Below are 21,562 nucleotides of genomic sequence, written 5' to 3'. Positions count from 1 at the left end.
TGCCAGTGGATGTCACTGTTTTTGGCAAATGACCCCGGAGTGCGGCCTGTTTACAACTGCAAACGTGTACGCGTCCACAAAGCTGTCAGATGTGTGGCACAACCTGGAGACGGCGGACACGAGTCAGGGCGCAATGATTTACAGCAGATATCCAAACACAGAGCAGGCCTGGACACTTACCAAAGACCCGAGTAAAACAAACCCACGGCCAGCGCTTTAAGTCCTCTCGAATGAGACCTGTGGTGAGTTGGAGCTAACGCCATTCTTATTCATATAGGGCATCGGCTCACGATAGGTAGGTTCAGTCACCTACTACTCTAGCTAGTCAGCTGGCGAAATAAGATTTGAGTTCGCACTAAATAAAACGTGTAAACAAACATTAATGAGCCCATGATGTGTTTTTGCGACGGCTGATATTAGGTGTAGTTGGCTGTGGATGGTTAGGTAGCTGCTTGTGGTGCCCAGTCCGTTAGCTAGCTAGCTAACCGAGCTACCCAGCACTGGCTTGGTAATCAGGTGCCTGCTGTTTCAGACTAGCCCTCCAAACCAGCATTTAGGGGATTGTTGCTAACTCGCCTGTATGGTAAACGTTGGGGGGCTTTGTAAAAATAAGGCTTGTGTGCATAGTAAGTTAATAGTTATCTTGGCTATTTCACACCGTTCCGTTGAACTACAGCGGGCGCGACCTGCCGAAGCGCTTCGATGTGTCTTGAAATCGGCGTGTTTGTTGCCTCAGTCCGCCAATGTAAGATTAAGTTCACCTTCCGAAAAGACATTTGATTTAATAAGTACAGATTATGAAGATAGCCGTGGAATAAGTTTGGTGAATCTAAGTGTTCGTAATATATGTAATCTCCTATCCAATCACTAATGATAGATGGAGACCTGTGATGGGTTTCACACAGACCGTGTGCGACATTAGAACAGTGATATTGTCACTCTGTGTCCGTGATGTTACAACACCTGATGGACACTGAAGTCCTTTTGGTTAAAACATTTCATTAAAAAACACATGGGTGTGTGGAGCATGACTGGGGGTTATCTGTTTTTTTCAGCCCCTTGTGAAATTTCGGTGAGCACATAGGCCTACAGTACACAACAGAAGTTGTGGAATATTAAGTGACTTGCATGTCAAACGATTCAAAACTATCACCTATTAATTGCATTACTTGTGATATTTTCTCCTATGCCAAATAAACGTTTTAAGGGCTACATTGAAAATGAAGCCCACAAAGTTATATACATGTGATCACTGACACAAGTTAGAAATCTCATTATCATTTAAACAAAACTGAGTGAACCTGTGTTTTCCAATTAGCCTAACTGCATAAACGTGGTAATAAAATGACTTTTCTGAATGTTAGACCTATGTACATATATGCATGTCTGAATCATGGATCCACATGGGAAATAAGAGGTGTTGAGAAATCTTGACTGTGTGCAAATATGGAAATGGATACATTAACCAGTTAAAAATCGGCCAAAGCGCAATTGCAGAAGTAATCAGGAGGTGTAGAACAAGTCACAGTACCACTAACTGAGACTGCAGAGGCTGTGCTCATCAAATGATGCCACAGACAGTGCACTACTTGCGCAGTCTGACACTATAAATGAAAATCAGAGCTTTCTGTGACAACTTGGACAGTGCAAAGGACATTGCATTAAGTCAGCCTCTGTGGACAACATCCGAGAAAAACAAAAAATAATCTTGCTTGGTCATCAGTGTAAAACTGCAAGATTAAGCTTTGCATGAAACACGAGCATGATGAAGCCTGATGAATATTGGGATCAGATTCTTTGCTCAGATGTGACCAAGATAAATGTGTTCGTCACAGATGGGGTCCAACATGTTTGGTGTAAACATGGCCAGGACTACCACAGTACCTGCAGAGTCCTGACAGTGAATCACAGAGGAGGGAGATGGATGATATGGGGCCGCATGAGTGCAAAAGGTGTTCGGGAAATGGTATTTACAGATGGGATTATGAATGCATGTGAATACGCCAAAATAATGACTGACAAATGACTCCCAGTCCCCTGAAGCTTGGCAGAAGAGGAATATTCCAGAATATGATAATCCAGAGCTCACCATATAATTCAGAGCCAAAATTGCATAAGTTTCTAAAGAAGAAAAAGATGAAAATGCCTAGGTATGCTGACTGACTTGAATCTACTAGAACCGCTTCGGGTATTTTTAAATGAAATGTAGAGCAACACAACACGTCCACCGAAGAGCAGATAATAAACAGGTCTTTGTAGAATGGCAGAACACCTCTCCAGAAATCTGTGCAACCCTAGTATCATTCATGCTCAGGAGAATTGAGTCCGTCATCAAAAATACAGATGGACTTAAAGTATTTGGATCTCAGTAATGAACGGTCTGCTGACAGACTGTGTAGTCTGTGTTTTTAATTTAGCCAAGTAAATCGAAACATTTCTTTTACTTAAGAATAGATATCCTAGTGTTCATCTTAAAAGTAATGCAGTTACTGTAAAGTGATCCAATATTGATTTGACAATTAAGTAGTCTTGCCTTGTGATGTACTCCTGTTGTATACAGTACAAGCTATGGTGTGGAATTCCCAGGAAAAGAGAAGCATTGTGGGTAATTTTAAAAGATGTCTGATATTTCAGCCTTCTGCAATTGCATAAGTCAAGACTGTAATAACGATTAACAAGTGATAGATGATAGTTGTATTAGGGAGTAACTGGTAGGGATAAAGTTCTTCAAGGGTTCAAGGAGTAAACAGAGACACCACCCTAAGAGATCTACACAAACAGCAGCTACATATTATATCACCATATCTGACCAGGCTCTATTACTGCTTATGTGAGAGAGGGAGGAGAAAGAGAATGAGAATGTGTGGAAAACCTTGGTGTGTGTGTGTGTGTGTGTGTGTGTGTGTGTGCAAGCTTAGGACATTGACTTTGGAAATTGTGTGTGTAAGGAAAGGATTATTGTGCTTGGGAGTGGTGAATGTGTTTTGTGTTTCCACCAATAACAATATTTCTGTTTATGGAGTTAGGGATGGGTGAAAACGTGTGAGAACTGGTTTAGTTTGTGTGACTTCTTGTGTGGGTGTTTTCCTGTGATTGTAGACTGTAATGACAGTGCTGGTGATGAAATCACAGGGAAGGGTGATCTGTTGAGCAACTCCTGGTCCTAGTCTGTTTCCACTAAACCATTTCTGACACACTTTGTTGTGTAACAGCTGAGTGGAGGACCATAGCCCTCTACAAGCCTGTCTCGGCATTGCTGCATTCCAGTGTGCTGTAAGTTATGGTAGCACTGGGCAATATAGTTTTATATTTGCATTTTATGTATTATTATGACATTAGATGGTGTAGGAGAAAGTAGGCTCTAGTATATGGTTCATTATAGAATGTGTGCACATTTTATAAAGCTCATTTATAATACTGTACTGCACATTTTGTTATTTCAGAACAAATAACTGAAAATTCACATTAACCGTTGAAGGTTTTGTTAGTCAGGATAGTTGGTACTGGGTGCCACACTTGTACTGAGAGTGAGAATTACATGCAAAAATCGCAATAAATTAAAACTTTACCAGTATATGTCTTCTAGACTTGAAGCAACACAGACTAGTTGAGGATTTGTTCTTGGCTTTAAGTGGGTTGATTCTATGTCATTTGCATTGTTACTGTTTGGGTCACTTTTTCAAAAAATGCCAAATATATGATGTGGATCTGTTTGTGCTTATGCAAATAGTTTTTATGGTTAACCTACACAGCTGAAATGCAGTTTAAGTGAACACAGAAGACAATGTAATGCTGCGTGGTTTGAATTCTTTCTCATGTAATGTGTCGTGTGTTTCTCCTGTTCTGTCTTCGGGGTGTGTATGTGCGTGCGAACATGCGCACGCAGCGTGTACACAGCGTGCTGTGTGTGTGAGCGGTGGTATGGCAGGCACCGGGACACAGCAGGGCGTGCGGAGCTGGAGTGTGAAGCAGGTGGGACGATGGCTGCGTGAGGAGGGCTTCTGTGACTACGTGGACCTGCTGTGCAACAAACACCGGCTGGACGGCACCAGTCTGCTCACCCTGACCGAGTATGACCTGCGCTCACCCCCGCTTGAGATCAAGGTGCTCGGGGACATCAAGAGGCTCATGGTGTCCCTGCGCAAGTTGCAGAAACAGAACGCAGACGTGCTGGAGGAGCTGGGCTATGCCTATGATGGACACTCACCACAAGGGGGCAATGGTAGGTATTGGGAAATGGCAAAAGGTGTGTAATAGCTACACTGTAAAAAAAAAAATCTGTTAAATTTACGGTAAAATACTGGCAGCTGTGGTTGCCAGAGCTTCACCGTAAAAAAATGCTGGCAATGTAAAAAACACTACGGTATCTTTTTTGACAACCGTAAATTTCATCATTTAGAACTGTTCTTTTTACAGAAAATGACTTTTTACAGTTTCCAATAATATGCTGTAAAATTAACAACTTTTTAAAATAAACCTATTTACGGTGAATCATTTTAAAAACTACTGTTTTACTGTAAACAACTACATCCCATCTCTATGATAAACACATTACAACCATGATTATTTTACAGTATTTTATTGTAAAGTCCAATTACTGGCAGGCCGCCATCACTCAGGCCGTCCAGTTTTTGCCGCATCTTAAGACAACAAGGCACTTTTATTTAAATTGCCTTAGCAACTTAATTACGCATGAAGCCGTGATCACGCAGAATAGACTCAATACATGAAACATGAGGGCAGGTCATTAGCACTGTAACATTACACAAACACGGTAGGTAGACTCAGACAATGTACAACTACATAAACTAATACAGGGTGACTTAAACTAACAAAACACATAATCAAATACATAATCAACAACAGCATGTCATAACACTTACACATAACGCGTATCAATAACGGAGCCGCAGGGGCTCATGGGAAGTAGCGCCGTCCCCCAGTGGACCGACGCTACACAATTTTCCAGACTTTAAGCAGAAAAGCCTTACATTTTCTCAAAAATCAGCAGTGCACCTTATGTGTGTACTGAATTCAAAAATCTGTCCCTGATACAGATGTGTAATGTGTACGCTGGCAGCGTTAAACTAATCAGAGAACGTTACGTAAAACGTAATTGAGTAAAGAACAGCCGGGAGAAGCGTCTCTACAGTCACCATTCAACTGAAGGCAGCAATGATAGCACAATACTTGAATATCGAAAGTACTTTTAAGTGCACCTTATGGTCCAGAAAATACGGTATTCCTTATATGTATAAATATTTGACCCATAATTACAAAGACAATTTCTAAAATGGCAGTACATTGTCCTATATTTCAACATGCTTTACCTTACAGCACTGGCCATATTTTTAGCATTTTCTTTCTGTAGAAATCAAGGTGCGATTTTGCTAATTGATGAATGGTTTTCACTGTAAATTGAAATGTAGGCTACTCATCAGCAAAATCTGTAATTTAGACTGAATATTTCTTTTATTTTTAGGGTAATTCCTTGTTTACTACATTACGGAATTTTCCAATATATTTTACCTAAAATATTGAAATTAACATAAAAAATGTGTGCTTTCTACATAATATGACTGTAAAAATTAATTTCATATACTGTTTATTTTTTTTAAGTAAACTATTGCATCAGTTAGTGATATACTGTTTTCTACTGTATGATCTTTTACTGTTGCTATTTTATAGTTTATTACCGTAAATTCAACAAATATCCAATATCTATAGACACAGCACCAATCCAATGTATTGGAATTGGGTCGATGTCAGCAAAAATGCTAGATCTGATTAAGATTTTTTAAAAGAAACTTTAAGACCACCCAAAATAAAGCCTGAAAAGAGTAGAGCAGTGTTTTGCAGCAGTGCATTAATGGAAATTAAGCAAACTATTAAGTTAACTTTGGCCAAATAGCAACTAGGAATCGTCAGATCAAATTTCTGAGTGTGAGTGAGAGACTACTTACTGTGTGTTTGGTGTGTAGTGGGTAGAGCAAATTTACTGCTGAAATTCACAAGATCGATTATAAGGTCAATATTAGCTTTATGTGGAATTAGAGTTGCATTCATTAATGTAATTTAAAAATGTAGACAAACCATAGTCCTATCACCTAGAACCAGGAAGTTTATGACCAATGAAATATCACTGACTGAAAGGCAATAGAAGGGCAAAATTCAATGTGCCATGCTCTTTCTTTATAAACAACAAAATTTAGTTGTTTTTTTTTTGTTGATGTTGTTTTGTTTTTGCTTATATTTGTAATTTTCATACATAATACTTTCCTCTCAAAACAATTTGACCCAACAAATGAAACACAGTTCTTTAGTGGTTTCTCATTAACTAATATTGATGTTGAAAAAAATAGTATCAATGTTGGGTGACATTCAAATGCATGAGATCAGTACATAATCAGATCGGTACAAAAAATTTGGTGTCATGCCACCACTAATAATAGCGTACTGAAATTTAGTCTCCAGCAGTGAGAGTCTAATTTGGGGTGAGGGCTTTTGATCTGTGGGTAATTCTTAGCTCACATGTAGCTAAGCAGCAAACCCTTTGCTTTAACTGCAGTCTGTGTGAGTGACGTTGTGAAACGTTTGCTGGCTAGACATATCATGTTTATGCATTTGGGGAGGCACAGATCTCGTGTTTGTAGTCCATCCTCAGGGTCCCCAGCCAGATCGGGTGTTTGTTTTTGTCAGATGTCTACACAGCTGGAATCAAACAAAGGTCTTCTCTGTCTCATCGTCCGTAAAGCCCAGTCTAGATGATGATTGGGAACTGTTTACGATTTGGGGTGAGAAGTGGACAATAATGAATAATAAACAGCACTGGCTACAAGATGCTATGGGCTTATTTCCACATAGCTTTTAGTTAACAGCTTCCTTTTGTTCAGAATGTAGGCATGCATAAAACTAGTGTATATTGACATGACATCAGTTAACCTCAAGGACTATAGTGAGCACATAACTGGGGTATTACAATTGTGTGTGTGTGTGTGTGTGTGTGTGTGTGTGTGTGTGTGTGTGTGTACACTCAGGTCCAGAGTGGCTTTGTAATGGTGACTCTGTGCGGGACTGTGACAGCGTGGCTGACGCCCTTGTGGCAGAACAGTGCCAGTACAGCAATGGCAAGCACAAGCACGTGAGCCGGCGTCTGGACCCGGAGTTCTGGAAAACGGCCCTCAGCTCTGTATACGTCGTCCTTGTCTTTGGCTTCACCTCCTTCGTCATGGTAATTGTGCATGAGCGAGTGCCAGACATGCGGACCTACCCTCCGCTGCCTGACATTTTCCTGGACAGGTAAGTGAGTAAGTCAGGAGGGTAACCTGTGAAACTGAGGGTGACCCGGGTGGGTGAGGGGGTGACCCGGGTAGGTGAGGGGGTGACCCAAGTGGGTGAGAGGCTTTACACACTATAGAACAGCAACCCCGAACAGAACCTGTACGTGCCCTAGTGGTGGAGTCATTATCAAGTGCAGTGTACCGTTTTAACTTGGACATGTTTAAAACTTTCAAATATTAAGTTGTAGTTTCTCAAACAATATTGCATGTCTTAAACACTAGTTAAAAAACAGAAGTGCTCCTTTTGGATAATTTATAAAGGAACTAACCCTGAACTAATGCACTACCAACTAATGCAACTAGTTTTTGGCATAGATAGTTTCAGTGCCTGTTCTGACATAAGCAGATGATGGAATTTAATACATTGCATTTATCTGTGTGCTGTGAAAATTGTGAATACAAATTTCTTCATACTATTTGTTGGTTGGCAAAACACACGCGCACACACACACACACACACACAAAGACATGGAGAAAACAGCCCTGTAGTGAAGAAACTGCAAGCAACAGCATTACACAAGCAGAATCACTGAAAAGTGAATAAAAAAAGACCTAACCAATGATCTGTAGGCCACAACTGCACAGCAATTCAACACGTGTGTGTGTGTGTGTGTGTGTGTGTGTGTGTGTGTGTGTGTGTGTGTGTGTGTGTGTGTGTGCGCGTACACACCTTCACACGAGCACACAGTTCAGTGCTGCCTGTGTTGATGGACCGTGTAAAGTAGCTGATGCAATATTGAAGAAAAACCTTGGCAGACTTCTGTGGGCAGTTTTTGAGTGACTGTTTAGAGGTGAAACGGTGTAGAGAAACAGGGAGACTGGTGCACTGAGACAGGGGTGAGAGGAGCACACCTGTCTGTCCGTGACTCAGCTGCTGCTCGCCAGAGCGACTTCTCACTGGAACGCACAGTGTCATTAAAAAGTCTATTTGTCTCTGTTGTGGTACAAAGAACTAATTTGACTTTGACAATTTGTTCTGACCACTCCGTGACAGATTATGAAACAAAACAGCAGTTGTTGGCCTATGAAAGACCACATCTTTCACTGAGGGTCATTTGTGCTCACTTAATTAGCATTTTATCTCTTTCTACATTCGCATGCAAGATATCTGTAAAAAGATGGAAAACTTGTGCACAGTAGCCTTAATTATGCTCTATCCCTACAAACACTGTTTTATACAACCACATGGTGAAATATGCCAAAATATTAAACCCCATTGGTGAACTCATGATGTGACATGATAAAAAATTTGTCTGCTTTATTTTAACCAAAGATATGGTTAGTTGGAGAGCTCATTTGGGTTTGTGTGTTACTGTGTGTAACAGATTAAATTAAACTCATAACCACAGCCCAGCTGTTCTGTGCAATGATAAAGTTCATATTAAATTCCATACATAAAAAAAGAAAACTGCAAATAATAGTTTCTCTTCTGTCTGCAGTGTACCCAGAATTCCCTGGGCCTTCGCCATGGCAGAGGCATGTGGAGTCATCCTTTGTAATATCTGGTTACTTGTACTGCTGCTACACAAGCATAGGTAAACGCACACACACATCATACAATACACACTCGCAGTTCACAGTTCTTGCTGTGTGTCTGGCAGTCAGAATGTGCTTCTTTCTTGAGGGTGATTGTGTGCAAGGGGGTGGGGGTGGGGGGAGGAGCTAGCTAACGATTGTATAAGGGCTTCTGCTCTTGTACATTTGGATCAGTTTCATAAAGCAGATGTGTATGCGCACGTGTGTGTGTGTCTTCCTGTTATTGAGTTTCTGTTGAACTGCTCAGAATGAGAGGTGACCCTGTAAGAGGGAGAAAGGCTAAGGTTTAGGAAGCTTCATCTGGAGAGCAGACAGCCCCACAGGCCCTCTAAGGAAAACACTAAGTCCTGTAGTCCTAAGAACACATCCTGGCTGTGGTCAATGACGTGCAAACCTCTAAGTGAACGTCCTCCTGGGGCTGCCGAGCTGCTTGGCTGGAGCTCATGAGATGCTGCCGCAGGGACTAGGGACCCTGCAGCCTGGTAATGTTCTGCTTCATCAGTGTGTGTGTGAAATCCCCAACTGGCCTGCAAGTGACTGACAGCGCCCTGAGAGCTGCTCCCTCTACTGCTCCCTCTACTGCTCCCTCTACTGCTCCCTCTACTGCTCCCTCTACTGCTCTGTGAATATGTGCTGGTTTTGACCACAGCACAAGGAGCATGTGAGGAGAAGTGTTCCACTCGGACTGGTTGTGGGAATGCACGGACCTGTGATGAGCAGTACGAGTACAGTGTCTGCATCATTCCTGACCCGTTCTCTCTCTCTCTCTGTGTGTGTGTGTGTGTGTGTGTGTGTGTGTGTGTGTGTGTGTGTGTGTGTGTGTGTGTGTGTGTGTGTGTGTGTGTGTGTGTAGGTCCATACTTCTGCGACGGTTGTGTAGTCTGATGGGAACAGTGTTCATGCTGCGCTGTGTCACCATGTTTGTGACCTCACTCTCAGTCCCTGGACAACACCTGCAGTGCACTGGCAAGGTACATGCACACAAATAAATGCACACACTCGTCATCAGAACCACTGTTTATCAGAGTAATGGTAAAAGGAACAGCACTTTAAATATGAAATAACTTACTATCTATATCCATTTTAATGGTGTGTGTGTGTGTGTGCGTGTGCGCGTGTGTGTGTGTGTGCGCGCGTGTGTGTTAGATGTACGGTGATATGTGGGCGAAGCTGCAGAGAGCGGTGGCCATATGGAGTGGCTTTGGCATGACCCTGACAGGAGTACACACCTGTGGGGATTACATGTTCAGTGGTCACACTGTGGTCCTCACCATGCTCAACTTCTTTGTCACTGAATGTGAGTAGCAGGTGTTCTGGAGCGTACACACACACTCACACGCACTCCAGTGGGTGAAAAATGACTAAATGTGTAGAGCACCAATCCATATGTTATCAGCCTTCTACAGAAGTCCCGCCATGAGATACTTAGTAACAAAAGTGGTTTTCTCTAGGGTACAAGTTCTATCCTTTCCGGTGTTAAAATGCATAATTAGGCATACAAGCTGGACCTTATCCATGAGTTTTTACATTAATCAGGGGCTGACACAAGGGGAAACAGTCACATATTATCACATTCTCACGTATTCTCAGGATGCAGAATTAAAAGAGAAACTCCTTTTCTCTCTTTACTTGGACTAACCATTGTAGAAACGTTCTCATTGTTTACTACGTTATGGCTGTTTGGGCTGTGATTTTTATCATAAATGCACTACACGATTATCATGGTGAACTGAATTTATAGCAACAACAATATTGAGATATTATATAAAGTTTTATTATAATATTGTATCTATCATCAATACAGCCTATGGTGGTACCCTAGACCAGGGGTGGCCAACCCGCGGCTCGCGAGCCGCATGCGGCTCTTTGCCTGGTTTCATGCGGCTCCCCAGCCGGTCCGCGGGCTCACCTGCACAAACGGGGCGACACACTGCTACATTTTCGTGGTGCGCAGTTAGTTTACAAGCCTAGCGAGCCGCTAATACTTTTAAAACCGGCGTAGTGGAAAACACGCATTTGACTGTCTTCACAGCTAATAATTTACACCCCCCCCCCCCCCCCCCCCCCCCCCCCCCCGCTCAACAGATTACACTCGCCCATGTACGATATGGCTCTTTGCCGTAACACAGTTAGAAAAGTGGCTCTTGGTCTATGACGGGTTGGCCACCCCTGCCCTAGACACTACCTAGGTGGTACCTATTGTTGAAAATCTGTATATATAGCCACAGCTTGCATAGGCTCTCCCCTTCGTAAAAGTGCAGTTCTGGTTTCTTGAAGGTTCTGTTAGGTCTTAGCTTACCTGAGTAAGTGTAAACACAACCATTTGATATCTTCATCACAAGAAAATACATTGTTAATTCAATAATTATAAGAAGTTTATTGCTTTCCTGGACTTCTGTAACTTTCTCCGTTGATGTACCGGTCAGTAAAATATACAGTGTCTCTGATGTAGCTGTGTTGCAGATGCTGAATTAAAGTCTTTGGAATTGTATCAAATGCGGAAACATCAACCATCAAACATCAGTTTTCCCATGTCAGGATGGTGTCTCTGGCATTGTCTAAGGGTCGTTTTTCCCATGTTTTCCATCTCCTGTAGACACACCAAGGAGTTGGAACTTCATTCACACGCTCTCTTGGGTTCTCAACCTGTTTGGCATCTTCTTTATCCTGGCTGCTCACGAACACTACTCCATCGACGTCTTCATCGCCTTCTACATCACCACACGCCTCTTCCTGTACTACCACACACTGGCCAACACGCGCGCCTACCAGCACAGCCGCCGCGCCCGCATCTGGTTCCCCATGTTCTCCTTCTTTGAGTGCAATGTTAACGGGCCTGTGCCCAACGAGTACTGCTGGCCTTTCTCCAGACCTACCTTCCTCAGGAGACTTATCGGCTAAACACACACGCGCACATCAGTCACACACTAGACAATACACATACATGCAGTATACAACAGATACTGACCTAATGATAAGCCTAATTTGTTGCCATTTTGACAAGAATAGCCATCTTTTTCCTCTCACTTTGTAAAAGTGAAACAGCTCATACACACATTTTAATATATATATATATATATATATATATATATATATATATATATATATATATATATATATATATATATATATATATATATATATATATATAAACACTAGTAACGATAATGATAAAAGTAGTCACAGGTACTTGGTGGGGGGGGCAAATGTTGAGTCTGAACTGCATATTAGTATTTGACTAGTTTTAAAGGTACAATTTTTTTTTTCTTTCTAGTTTTGCTATTATGAAACCATACTTTCACAATCTGAAGCTACTGATCTTATGTTGAGCACCTTTATTGAGCACTACTGGTGGGTTGAGAGGTTAATTATAGTTGCCATGTTATACTAGGTTGTAGTAAACCTAAAAAGCAAATGTACAACAACAAAAAATATCATTATATGCTAATCATTATATAAACATTTAATGGTTTTTGAAACAATATGACAAAAACAAAACTATTAGGTTTGGCCAGCCCTGTACAGTAATCCTGCAGAAAGTACTTGAGAGGAATGGATTCCTTGTTTCTTCCAAAGTGATTTTAACCTTAAAATAATTTTAAAAACCTTTTGAAGCAATATAAAACATTTAATGCTTCCAGAACTGTAGTTTACACTTTCGTTGTCTGAACAATGTTTGCGTTGGCCTTGACTATCGTCATGTGTTTAATCTCTGTGATTAGCCTCTGTGATTAAGGTTTTGCCATTTGGCTCAGCAGTATTAGACTACTTTCTTATGCTTACAAAAGACCGTTGTGGGATATTTTGTTTTTTACATGGATGTGGTGTTCAGGATACGTAGGTTTTTTTCTTGGATTTTTTTTTCCCCCTCATCTTTCCCACCTTCCTCTTGTACCATTTGTTTAAGTGATCAGCTGCCAAAATTTTGGATGAGAAGGAAGCTCTGTCCTAATTAGCATTCCAAATGCCAATGATATTTCATAGCATGTTTCATCTCTTCAATACAAAAGGTTTTGATTTTGTTTTTACAGGTATTTGAGACTTGTGTTGATATCTATTGGTGTTATTTAGAAAGTCTCTTATGTCTTAGAATGTTTACAGTTTAAGAACTCTGTTTCCAACTACAGAGAGCTACAGTCAACGTCTCTTACCTCTCCTTCTAGCACATGAATTATGAGCTAAGCTGACAGGGGTGTAAGGGTGTTAGATCATTGGACATGTGTGAGCTAGTTCACGTGTGTTAACGATCTGTCCGATCCTTTTAAAGAGGAAAGTCCCCTGGAGATCAGGTTTGTTTGTTTTTTTTGCACAGATGTACAGAAATAGAATGAAGTAATTTATTTGTTGTGGGTTTGTAAATGTGCCGGATACAACAGTCAACCCCCAACAGAAATGCACAACAATTACTTCCCCACTTAATGTTATGTAAGGGAGAAACTGGACAAGCGTATGCTATTGTTGAAAAGTTTACCCACAGTGAACCTTACCTAATGGATGATGCACCAAGGAATGTTTGCCAGCTAATTTCCTCAGCTAACTTTGTGCCGTGCTTAAAGATTCCAACATGGGTCCTCTTGGCTCTCCCCTTAAGGCTTGGGCCTCAGTCAAGGTGTTGGGACATGCCACCTCTGCACAGTCCCCTTTTGTAGTTACATTCATGTTTGATATGTTATTATTGTATATCTGATATCACTAATAAAAAGTTTAAAGTTACATTTGAATAGATACTATTTTGGGGGCTGAAAATATAGATGCCAGTTCTGAAGTGAGTTTGCGCAACGTGAGCGAGAAAGAGAGAACACTAGTGAAATACATGTCCTACCGCAGTACCTGCTGGTGTCAAATTGAGTATGTGAATCTCAATAAAATATGAAAGTGCGTGCGTGCAAATGAGTTAAATAGAAGGAGAAGGTAGATGGAGGGGTCAGAGCGATGTATGCATATTAATGCATTTCTCAAATTAAATGGGATGGTGGTGACGCTAACATCTAGTTTAGAACAAGTGAAACAAGATTAAAGTCTCGCAGTTCTTTATATATATCCATCCATCCATTATCCTCCACTTAGCCAGGTCGCGGGGGCAGTAGCCGAGAGATGTAATCTCTCCAGTGTGTCCTGGGTCTTCCCGGGGTCTCCTACCAGCTGGACATGCCCAGATGGCATCTGGACCATATTCCCAAAATCACCTCAACTGGCTCCTCTCTACATGGAGGAGCAGCGACTGCTTCTAATCTCTCCCGGATGACCGTACTCTGGATCATATCTCTAAGGGAGAGCCCGGACACCCTGCAGAGAAAGCTCATTTCAGCGGCTTGTATTCACAATCTCATTCTTTCGGTCACTACCCAAAGCTCGTGACCATAGGTAAGAGTCAGAACACAGATCGAACAGGAAATTGAGAGCTTTGCCTTTTGGCGGTCTAGTACGGTCTAGTACGATGTCCGCAACACTGCGGCCATCGCACCGATCCACCTGTCAATCTCGTTCCGTCCTTCCCTCACTCATGAAAAGGAACCCAAGATACTTGAACTCAATCCCGAGCTCAAGCCCAGAGAGGGCACTCCACCCTTGTCCGACTGAGTACCATGGTCTCAGTTTTAGAGGCGCTGATTCTCATTCTGGCCCTCTCACAATCGGCTGCAACCTGGTCCAGTGAGAGCTGTAGGTCTTGGCTCGATGATGCCAACAGGACCACATCATCCACAAAAAGGAGACGCGGAATCTTGAGGCCACCAAACCGAACCTCCTCCGCCACTTGGCTACAGCGAGAAATTATGTCCTTAAAAGTTATGAACAGAATCGGTGACAAAAGGCAGCACTGACGAAATCCAACTCCCACCGGGAACCAGTCTGACTTACCAAGATCCTTCTCTATTTGTACAGGTCCTGGATAGCCCGTAGCAGCGGGCCTGAAACACCCCCCAGCGAAATCCCCAGGGGACACAATTGAATGCCTTCTTTAAATCCACAAAACGCATGTGGACTGGTTGAGTGAACTCCCATGCACCCTCTAGGACCCTCACAAGGGTGAGAGAGAGAGAGAGAGAGTCTTTACACACTATAGAACAGCAACCCCGAACAGAACGTGTACGTGCCCTAGTGGTGGAATCATTATCAAGTGCAGTGTACCGTTTTAATATTTGAACGTTTTAAATATGTCCAAGTTAAGTTGTAGTTTCTCAAACAATATTGCATGTCTTAAACACTAGTTAAAAAACAGAAGTGCTCCTTTTGGACAATTTATAAAGGAACTAACCCTGAACTAATGCACTGTTTTTGGCATAGATAGTTTCAGTGCCTGTTCTGACATAAGCAAATGATGAATTTTAATGTGTGTGTGTGTGTGTGTGTGTGTATGTATATATATATATATATATATATATATATATAAGTGATAAGTTACAATTGTAATTTTTAGACAAGCGTTTTATAATTGCTGTTATTAAGTAAAGCAAAAAAAAAAAAAAAAAAAAGACCATTACAACATAAAAAACAGCAGTCTCTAGGGTTGTGTAATATTATCTAGTAGACTTCCATGTTGGACCTTTCGACACTCCAACGTGACGGCACCAGCGCCGACGTCATATAGACGCGCCGCGTCTCCTTCACATCACCCTCCAGCCGGTGAATCACCGTAGGCGCCTGCTACAGAATTAACTTTGGCGACTTGTAGTATAACCTACCTAACAAAATTACAGGTAGGACTTTACCTGTCGTCCTGTCACCGTGTCTGGTTAATTACATTTAGCTGCAAATAACTAGTGTAGCAGCTGCAACTAAATGTACTTTAATTGCGGGGATCGACGGCCTATTGGATCCGACAGGCGTAATTCACCTTATGCATAACCACTTAGTCGTTTTGTAAACCTCGTTTCCTCCATTCATCATTTAGTCTATTTTAATTTGGTAATTTTGTTTAGCTAATTATTTAATTAAACTGAGTGTAGTGCTGCAAATCCAGCTAACTAGCTCCGTTAGCTAAATTTGATAACTAGATGTGTCGACATCAGTGGTGTTTGTTCTTTGGTTTCAGCATGTTCTGACAGTTGTGGTCAAAATTAAGGTATAGACCACGATGCAAATATACTGACCCCGCTTTGCGAGTAGCAAAGTAGTTTATTGTAGCTACAAGGTACATAAAGCTAGGTAGGTTAGCTAGCTAATTACCTTTACATTAATGTTACAATACGTTGTTACAAAATGTTCCGCTTATCTCGTAGCACAATTCCCTCAACAGGCCTCTGTATAGTTCGAGAAGAAATCTTCTGACAGCTTCTAAGGTTGCAAAAGTTGGACTCACGAGTACAGAATGGGACGAATTTATTCAGTAATTTCAGGAAACTGCACATTGACCCCAACCGAAAGTGCATCAGAATGATGAAAAGTTGAAGGGATGATGAATAGAAAAGGCGTGTGACAGAAGGTGCTTGTTTCATGCACCTTTGCGGTTGCTGCAATGTCTGTCTCAGAACTGTAGTATGTTACAGGGAGAGTCTGTCACTGTGAAACATGTAAGAAATGCTCACTTCTTTTATGTCCCTGTGCTTTCCAGCTAAAATGGCTGTTCCTCCAGCATACACTGACCTTGGCAAATCTGCAAGGGACATTTTCAATAAGGGATACGGTAATGGCTTTGCTGTTCATCCACCACTACCGACCTCACTATGACCTCACTGTGGAGACCACTCTGCTTTCTCTGCTGCAGGGGGCTTGATCAGTGTGTGGATGAATAAAGGCTTCTGTTTTAGAACAGGGATAACAGTGGTGCTTCATCTGGGCAAGCACAACTGCTTTTTAGGAGTGTCTATGAAACAGTACATGCTATACAGGGTGTGAGGAGAAACCTGTGCATGAGAGCTAGTAAGCATGCCACACATTACAATAGAACTCACTTCAATGAGCTTTCATTAATAATTCAAGAATAGAACTCTTTTCACCTTATGGAGGAAGAGTGCTATGCATTTTACTCAGCTATCCTCAACTTCGACTTCTAAATTTTCTTTTTCTTTTTCCTGGTAGGTTTTGGGCTGGTGAAGCTTGATGTGAAGACCAAGTCAGCCAATGGAGTGGTAGGTCTTAAACAGTAGATCTATAAACTGGCTTTGTTGCCCTTTAACCCCTAGGCTCACTGTTCTTGTTTTGACCCTGAATGCCATCAGGAGTTCAAGACGTGCGGCTCGTCCAACATGGACACGAGCAAAGTGATGGGGAACCTGGAGACTAAGTACAAATGGGATGAGTATGGTCTCACGTTCACCGAGAAATGGAACACGGACAACACGCTCGGCACAGAGATCACTGTGGAGGACCAGGTGTGTACGTACGTATAGACGTGTGTGTAGATATCCATGCACATAGAAGTATATGCACACTCTCTCTCTCTCTCTCTCTCTCTCTCTCCATATATATATATATATATATATATATATATATATATATATATATATATGTGTGTGTGTGTGTGTAGAAGTGTATGCACCAGGATCAGATACACACACCAGAATATACCTACCCCAGGATCAGATACAGATTCACGTTAGCTGACGACACACATCACTGATGCACAAAAACAGAGTTGCATGATGTCTGAGTTTTTCTAATTTGCTAAACGGGGTCTGTTTAAACTGCTTTACCCTTTATAGATCACCAAGGGCCTCAAGTTGACATTTGACACAACATTCTCTCCAAACACAGGGTAAGGCGGCACACATGGAGGTGTATATAAGACATATTCAACACCAACCTCTGACGTCAAACCCAAAACGTGTTCAGGATATTGTAAACACTGGACATTAATTCTCCAAGTTGAGATTGTCCACTTTCTTGGGTAAAATGAGAGTGAACATCTTGGAGCATTTGTTCTTTGAGACATGTGATTTGATTCTGTTGACCTGTTTTAACTACATGTAATTCTTGTAGTTCTCGAGTGAGGAGCTGAACTGATGCCTCTCCTCTATGGCAGAAAGAAGAGTGGGAAGGTGAAGACGGGTTACAAGTGTGAGCATGTGAACGTGGGCTGTGATGTCGATTTCGACTTCGCTGGCCCAGCCATCAGTGCCGCCGGTGTCCTCGGCTACGAAGGCTGGCTTGCTGGCTACCAGATGACCTTCGACTCTGCCAAGTCCAGACTGACGCACAACAACTTTGCTGTGGGCTACAAGACCAGAGACTTCCAGCTGCACACCAATGTGTGAGTGTTCATGCACACAAAAAGCTGGTCCAGAAGGCACCTTCCACCCACTGGTTAGTTGGGTGAGGTGTTTGGGTGCATTGTAAAGGATGCTCTGTGGTTGGAGATTCGTGAGAGTCCCATATCAAACTTCACCAACCCTGATGGGCAGGGTGACCAGACTGGGAATTTGGGATGATTAGCTGCAGCTATCTGCTCACATCCAAATTGGCTCCTCTTTCAAGGAGGAGGTGTGGGATACATACTCTCCCTTGTCAATCACAGTGACACTGACCAATCATGGCTGTCTTTGAGCTCACACATCAGAAAGGGTTGGGTGCTATTCTTAGAATGTGTATGTCCAGCCTCTGACAGAGCCACAGTTAGAAAAGATGCGGTGATTAGGTGTGTGTGTGTGTGCTTCAGAGGAATCATGTGACAGCCCTCACAATCCCTGGTTGGCAGTTGGCAGGTGACAGAGAAGAATTACCTGACAGGTGGGAATTGGATATAATTAGGGAGAAAAAATTGGAAAGGAAAATCCCAAAACAGAATGTACCAAGATGGTAAGTGTGTGTGTGTGTGTGTGTGTGTGTGTGTGTGTGTGTGTGTGTGGTGTGTGTAGGAATGATGGCTCTGAGTTTGGAGGCTCCATTTACCAGAAGGTGAATGATAAGTTGGAGACAGCGGTGAATCTGGCCTGGACGGCTGGCAGCAACAGCACACGCTTCGGTATAGCAGCCAAGTACCAGCTCGATCCCTACGCTTCCATCAATGTGAGTATCTTGTACACACACACAGTCCAGTGCCATAGTATAACATACACCAGCTCAGTTCCTATGCTTCTATCAGTCTAACACACACACTTTCATAAGTGTGTTACACACACATATGTAAACCCATTGTGTGTCTTAGAGCATAATAAAGCTCCATGTAGCTTGTGAGGTTCCTCCTTCAACTAGCATTAAGCAACAAGGATCTCCACCCTGCTGCTGTACTGACCCACCCCTCTGCCTTCTGTAGGCTAAAGTGAATAACTCCAGTCTGGTTGGAGTGGGCTACACACAGACCCTAAGACCAGGTGAGTTTTTCCACCTTTCTACTACATTTTTTTTTCTACTGTAAAACCCAGAATCGTGCAAAATTATCTTTATGAGCACATACTAAGGGCGTACTCACACTAGGCACGGTTTGCTCGTTCCGTGCCGGGGCCCGGTTATCCCCCCTCCCCACTCCCCCTCTGGCCTGCACTCACACTGGCTTTATCAACCCGGCCCGAGCACGCTTACGTCATCACAACGCCGCTTTATTTGGAAAAAAGCGCGCTCGCACAACACTATGGAGTTCACGATTCTCTTTTTATTGTATTTTTGGAGTTGTTTTGGGAGTGCAGAAACACGGTGCAAGCACAGATTTATCGATAATTTAACACAACGATTGTCTGCTAATCGCTTTGCCGCTATGACTGTTTAACGTGAGCATCGCATCACTGACGTCATGTTTGAGTTCCAGCGAAATGAACCAATCAGACGAGGCACCAAGCGGGCCCGGGCACGGATAGCGCTCACACTAGAAGCGAACCGTGCCCGAGTCCACATGAATCGTGCCCTGGCCCACCTCTTCAAGCGGGCCCGAGCAGTTAACTGATCCGGGCCCGGGCACGGTTGGAGCGCTCACACTAGCCAAACGAACCGTGCTTCGGCAGGCAACCGTGCCCGGGCCCGGATCACAGAGCCTAGTGTGAGTACGCCCTAAGTGACCTACTGAGGGTACAGTACTGAGTATGAGCTGTAACCGTGTGTGTGTGTGTGTGTGTGTGTGTGTGTAGGGGTAAAGCTGACACTCTCGGCACTGGTAGATGGAAGGTCCATCAACTCTGGAGGCCATAAACTGGGTCTAGGGCTGGAGTTGGAGGCATAAGCAACGCAATCTCCCCCCCAATGCATACTGCACTGTCCTGCCCTCTCAACCACCACCTACCCACCTGTATCTCCCTCTGTCTGTCTCTCGTTCTGAAGAGAGGCTGGATATCTAAGGCACCTGGGTCATCTGTGTTAGGTTCATGCAGACATCAAAGCCCCTCAGTGCTCCACACGTGTTCTTGCGCAGTTCTCAAGTACACGCCCTCTTGCAGCCTTCCTCAAACTGGCTGTGCTTACTTCTTCACTCGTGGCCACCCTGCATCACAGAGTTTGGCTTTGCACCTTATTACTTTTGTGCGGCCCGGTACCTAATGGCGTAATTAAGGTGTTCTGAATGTAAAATTCCCTTTGTGTTGTAGAGAATTATGGTCCTCTCTGCTTTTAAAGAAAAAGGTTGTATGGTTTGCACATTATCGCTGCTTTTCTGTGGCTGTGCCTTTCTGTTTCCTCTTGGTGTTCTTGCTACAGCTTGCTCTGTGGATTATATCTCTGCACCTTTTTAGATTTGCATACACTCCCTCCTGCGGGGCTTCATAGGGTTTTCGTACTCACAGAAAACTGTTTTTTGGATCTCTGTAGTGCTCTCCCAAGTGTGCATTAAATCAAATGAAATTGAAGTCGTATGTAGAAATGCCAGCTGTAGATCACTTTGTACTTTGGTTGGGCTTTATAGAAACGCTACAGCAAGCACCCAGCATCCATGACTCCTTATCCATTAAAGAACAGATTCAAGTGAAAGCATATTCGTGTTGGTCATATTTTACCTTGCGCACCGATGCCTACGTGATAAGTGCTTGATGAAACAGAAGGCCCTATAAATCTTAAAATGGTCTGTAATAAGAATTTTCATATAGAGTAAAACTCACAAAAGAAGAACTTGAGTGAACTACTGTCATTTCTTACCTTTATTTAATATAGACCTCCATTTAGGATAAGTGATTTGCCTATAGTCTGCTGCTGCTGAGAATATTATGTACTTTTTTGTGGGGAAGAAGTCACATCCCATATTTTTCCTGTTTTAAATCTGATGAGATTTGTTCTTGCTTACATTTTTTCGTTTGTTTTACCCATAAGTCTTCAGACAACCATTAAATAGATTTTCAATGATGAAAACTTGTCTGTAGCTCATTTAGTTGCTTTCCTTTTATGCATAAAGAAATCACAGTGGACTACCAACACTACCACAAGGCATGCTAAAGTTACATAGGCTACATACGGTAGGCATACATTTGATGCCCTCTGGTCTATTATCAAGGCATTTCTATAGTGATGCATGTGCATCTATAAGCACTAGCCATTCAGTTTTACCATGCTGGCACTGACCTTGTGTGTACCCAGTATTTGCTGTTTAGTTTGCAAAATGCCAAATGTAGAGTCTCTCCTTACACACTCATCCATTCCAGATGAGTTCTGTCAAAATAAAAGTCAAGCACATGATCAGTAATAAACAGTCCTTAAACTTAGCAATCTGAAACTGAACCTGGAAGTGGTCCTGTTATATAGAAATTGATTGACAGGTAGATACTATAACCACCTTGCAAACTGCCTGTGAGTCTGAGCATTAGTCAAGTTCTTAGCCTAGCTAAGATGCTTCT

The 21,562-nt window shown here is 42.5% G+C and overlaps 2 protein-coding genes across 5 annotated transcripts; both read left to right on the top strand.

Moving 5' to 3' along the window:
- The first annotated feature begins 24 nt into the window (after positions 1-24).
- Positions 25-13,589, top strand: LOC143510493 (sterile alpha motif domain containing 8). 3 transcript variants are annotated; one of them, XM_076999890.1, is made up of 7 exons: positions 25-242; positions 3,887-4,222; positions 7,038-7,299; positions 8,780-8,875; positions 9,730-9,847; positions 10,023-10,173; positions 11,473-13,589. In XM_076999890.1, the coding sequence occupies exons 2-7, from the start codon at positions 3,922-3,924 to the stop codon at positions 11,775-11,777; spliced, it is 1,233 nt and encodes a 410-aa protein (XP_076856005.1). In that variant the 5' UTR covers positions 25-242; positions 3,887-3,921; the 3' UTR covers positions 11,778-13,589. The 3 variants fall into 3 exon arrangements, with proteins under 3 accessions (XP_076856005.1, XP_076856007.1, XP_076856006.1); XM_076999892.1 differs by having other exon boundaries at positions 25-295; XM_076999891.1 differs by lacking the exon at positions 25-242 and adding an exon at positions 3,116-3,273.
- Positions 13,590-15,419: 1,830 nt separating this feature from the next.
- Positions 15,420-20,708, top strand: LOC143510494 (non-selective voltage-gated ion channel VDAC2-like). 2 transcript variants are annotated; one of them, XM_076999893.1, is made up of 9 exons: positions 15,420-15,574; positions 16,429-16,500; positions 16,896-16,945; positions 17,036-17,188; positions 17,519-17,571; positions 17,839-18,066; positions 18,671-18,821; positions 19,069-19,126; positions 19,874-20,708. In XM_076999893.1, exons 2-9 carry the CDS (start codon positions 16,434-16,436, stop codon positions 19,963-19,965), a joined length of 852 nt encoding a protein of 283 aa, XP_076856008.1. In that variant the 5' UTR covers positions 15,420-15,574; positions 16,429-16,433; the 3' UTR covers positions 19,966-20,708. The 2 variants fall into 2 exon arrangements, with proteins under 2 accessions (XP_076856008.1, XP_076856009.1); XM_076999894.1 differs by lacking the exons at positions 15,420-15,574; positions 16,429-16,500 and adding an exon at positions 16,507-16,736.
- Positions 20,709-21,562: the final 854 nt, after the last annotated feature.

Source organism: Brachyhypopomus gauderio, chromosome 3 (genome assembly GCF_052324685.1).
Source record: "Brachyhypopomus gauderio isolate BG-103 chromosome 3, BGAUD_0.2, whole genome shotgun sequence".
Taxonomy (NCBI): Eukaryota; Metazoa; Chordata; class Actinopteri; order Gymnotiformes; family Hypopomidae; genus Brachyhypopomus; species Brachyhypopomus gauderio.
This window is presented reverse-complemented; position numbering and strand designations above follow the sequence as displayed.

Bases quoted from the DNA above. Each gene is read 5' to 3' on its own strand.
- LOC143510493 (XM_076999890.1), top strand. From the start codon at position 3,922: ATGGCAGGCACCGGGACACAGCAGGGCGTGCGGAGCTGGAGTGTGAAG. The intron at 7,300-8,779 runs GTAAGTGAGTAA...TTCTGTCTGCAG, and splicing joins CCTGACATTTTCCTGGACAG to TGTACCCAGAATTCCCTGGG. The intron at 8,876-9,729 runs GTAAACGCACAC...GTGTGTGTGTAG, and splicing joins CTGCTGCTACACAAGCATAG to GTCCATACTTCTGCGACGGT.
- LOC143510494 (XM_076999893.1), top strand. From the start codon at position 16,434: ATGGCTGTTCCTCCAGCATACACTGACCTTGGCAAATCTGCAAGGGAC. The intron at 16,946-17,035 runs GTAGGTCTTAAA...GAATGCCATCAG, and splicing joins CCAAGTCAGCCAATGGAGTG to GAGTTCAAGACGTGCGGCTC. The intron at 18,822-19,068 runs GTGAGTATCTTG...TGCCTTCTGTAG, and splicing joins ATCCCTACGCTTCCATCAAT to GCTAAAGTGAATAACTCCAG.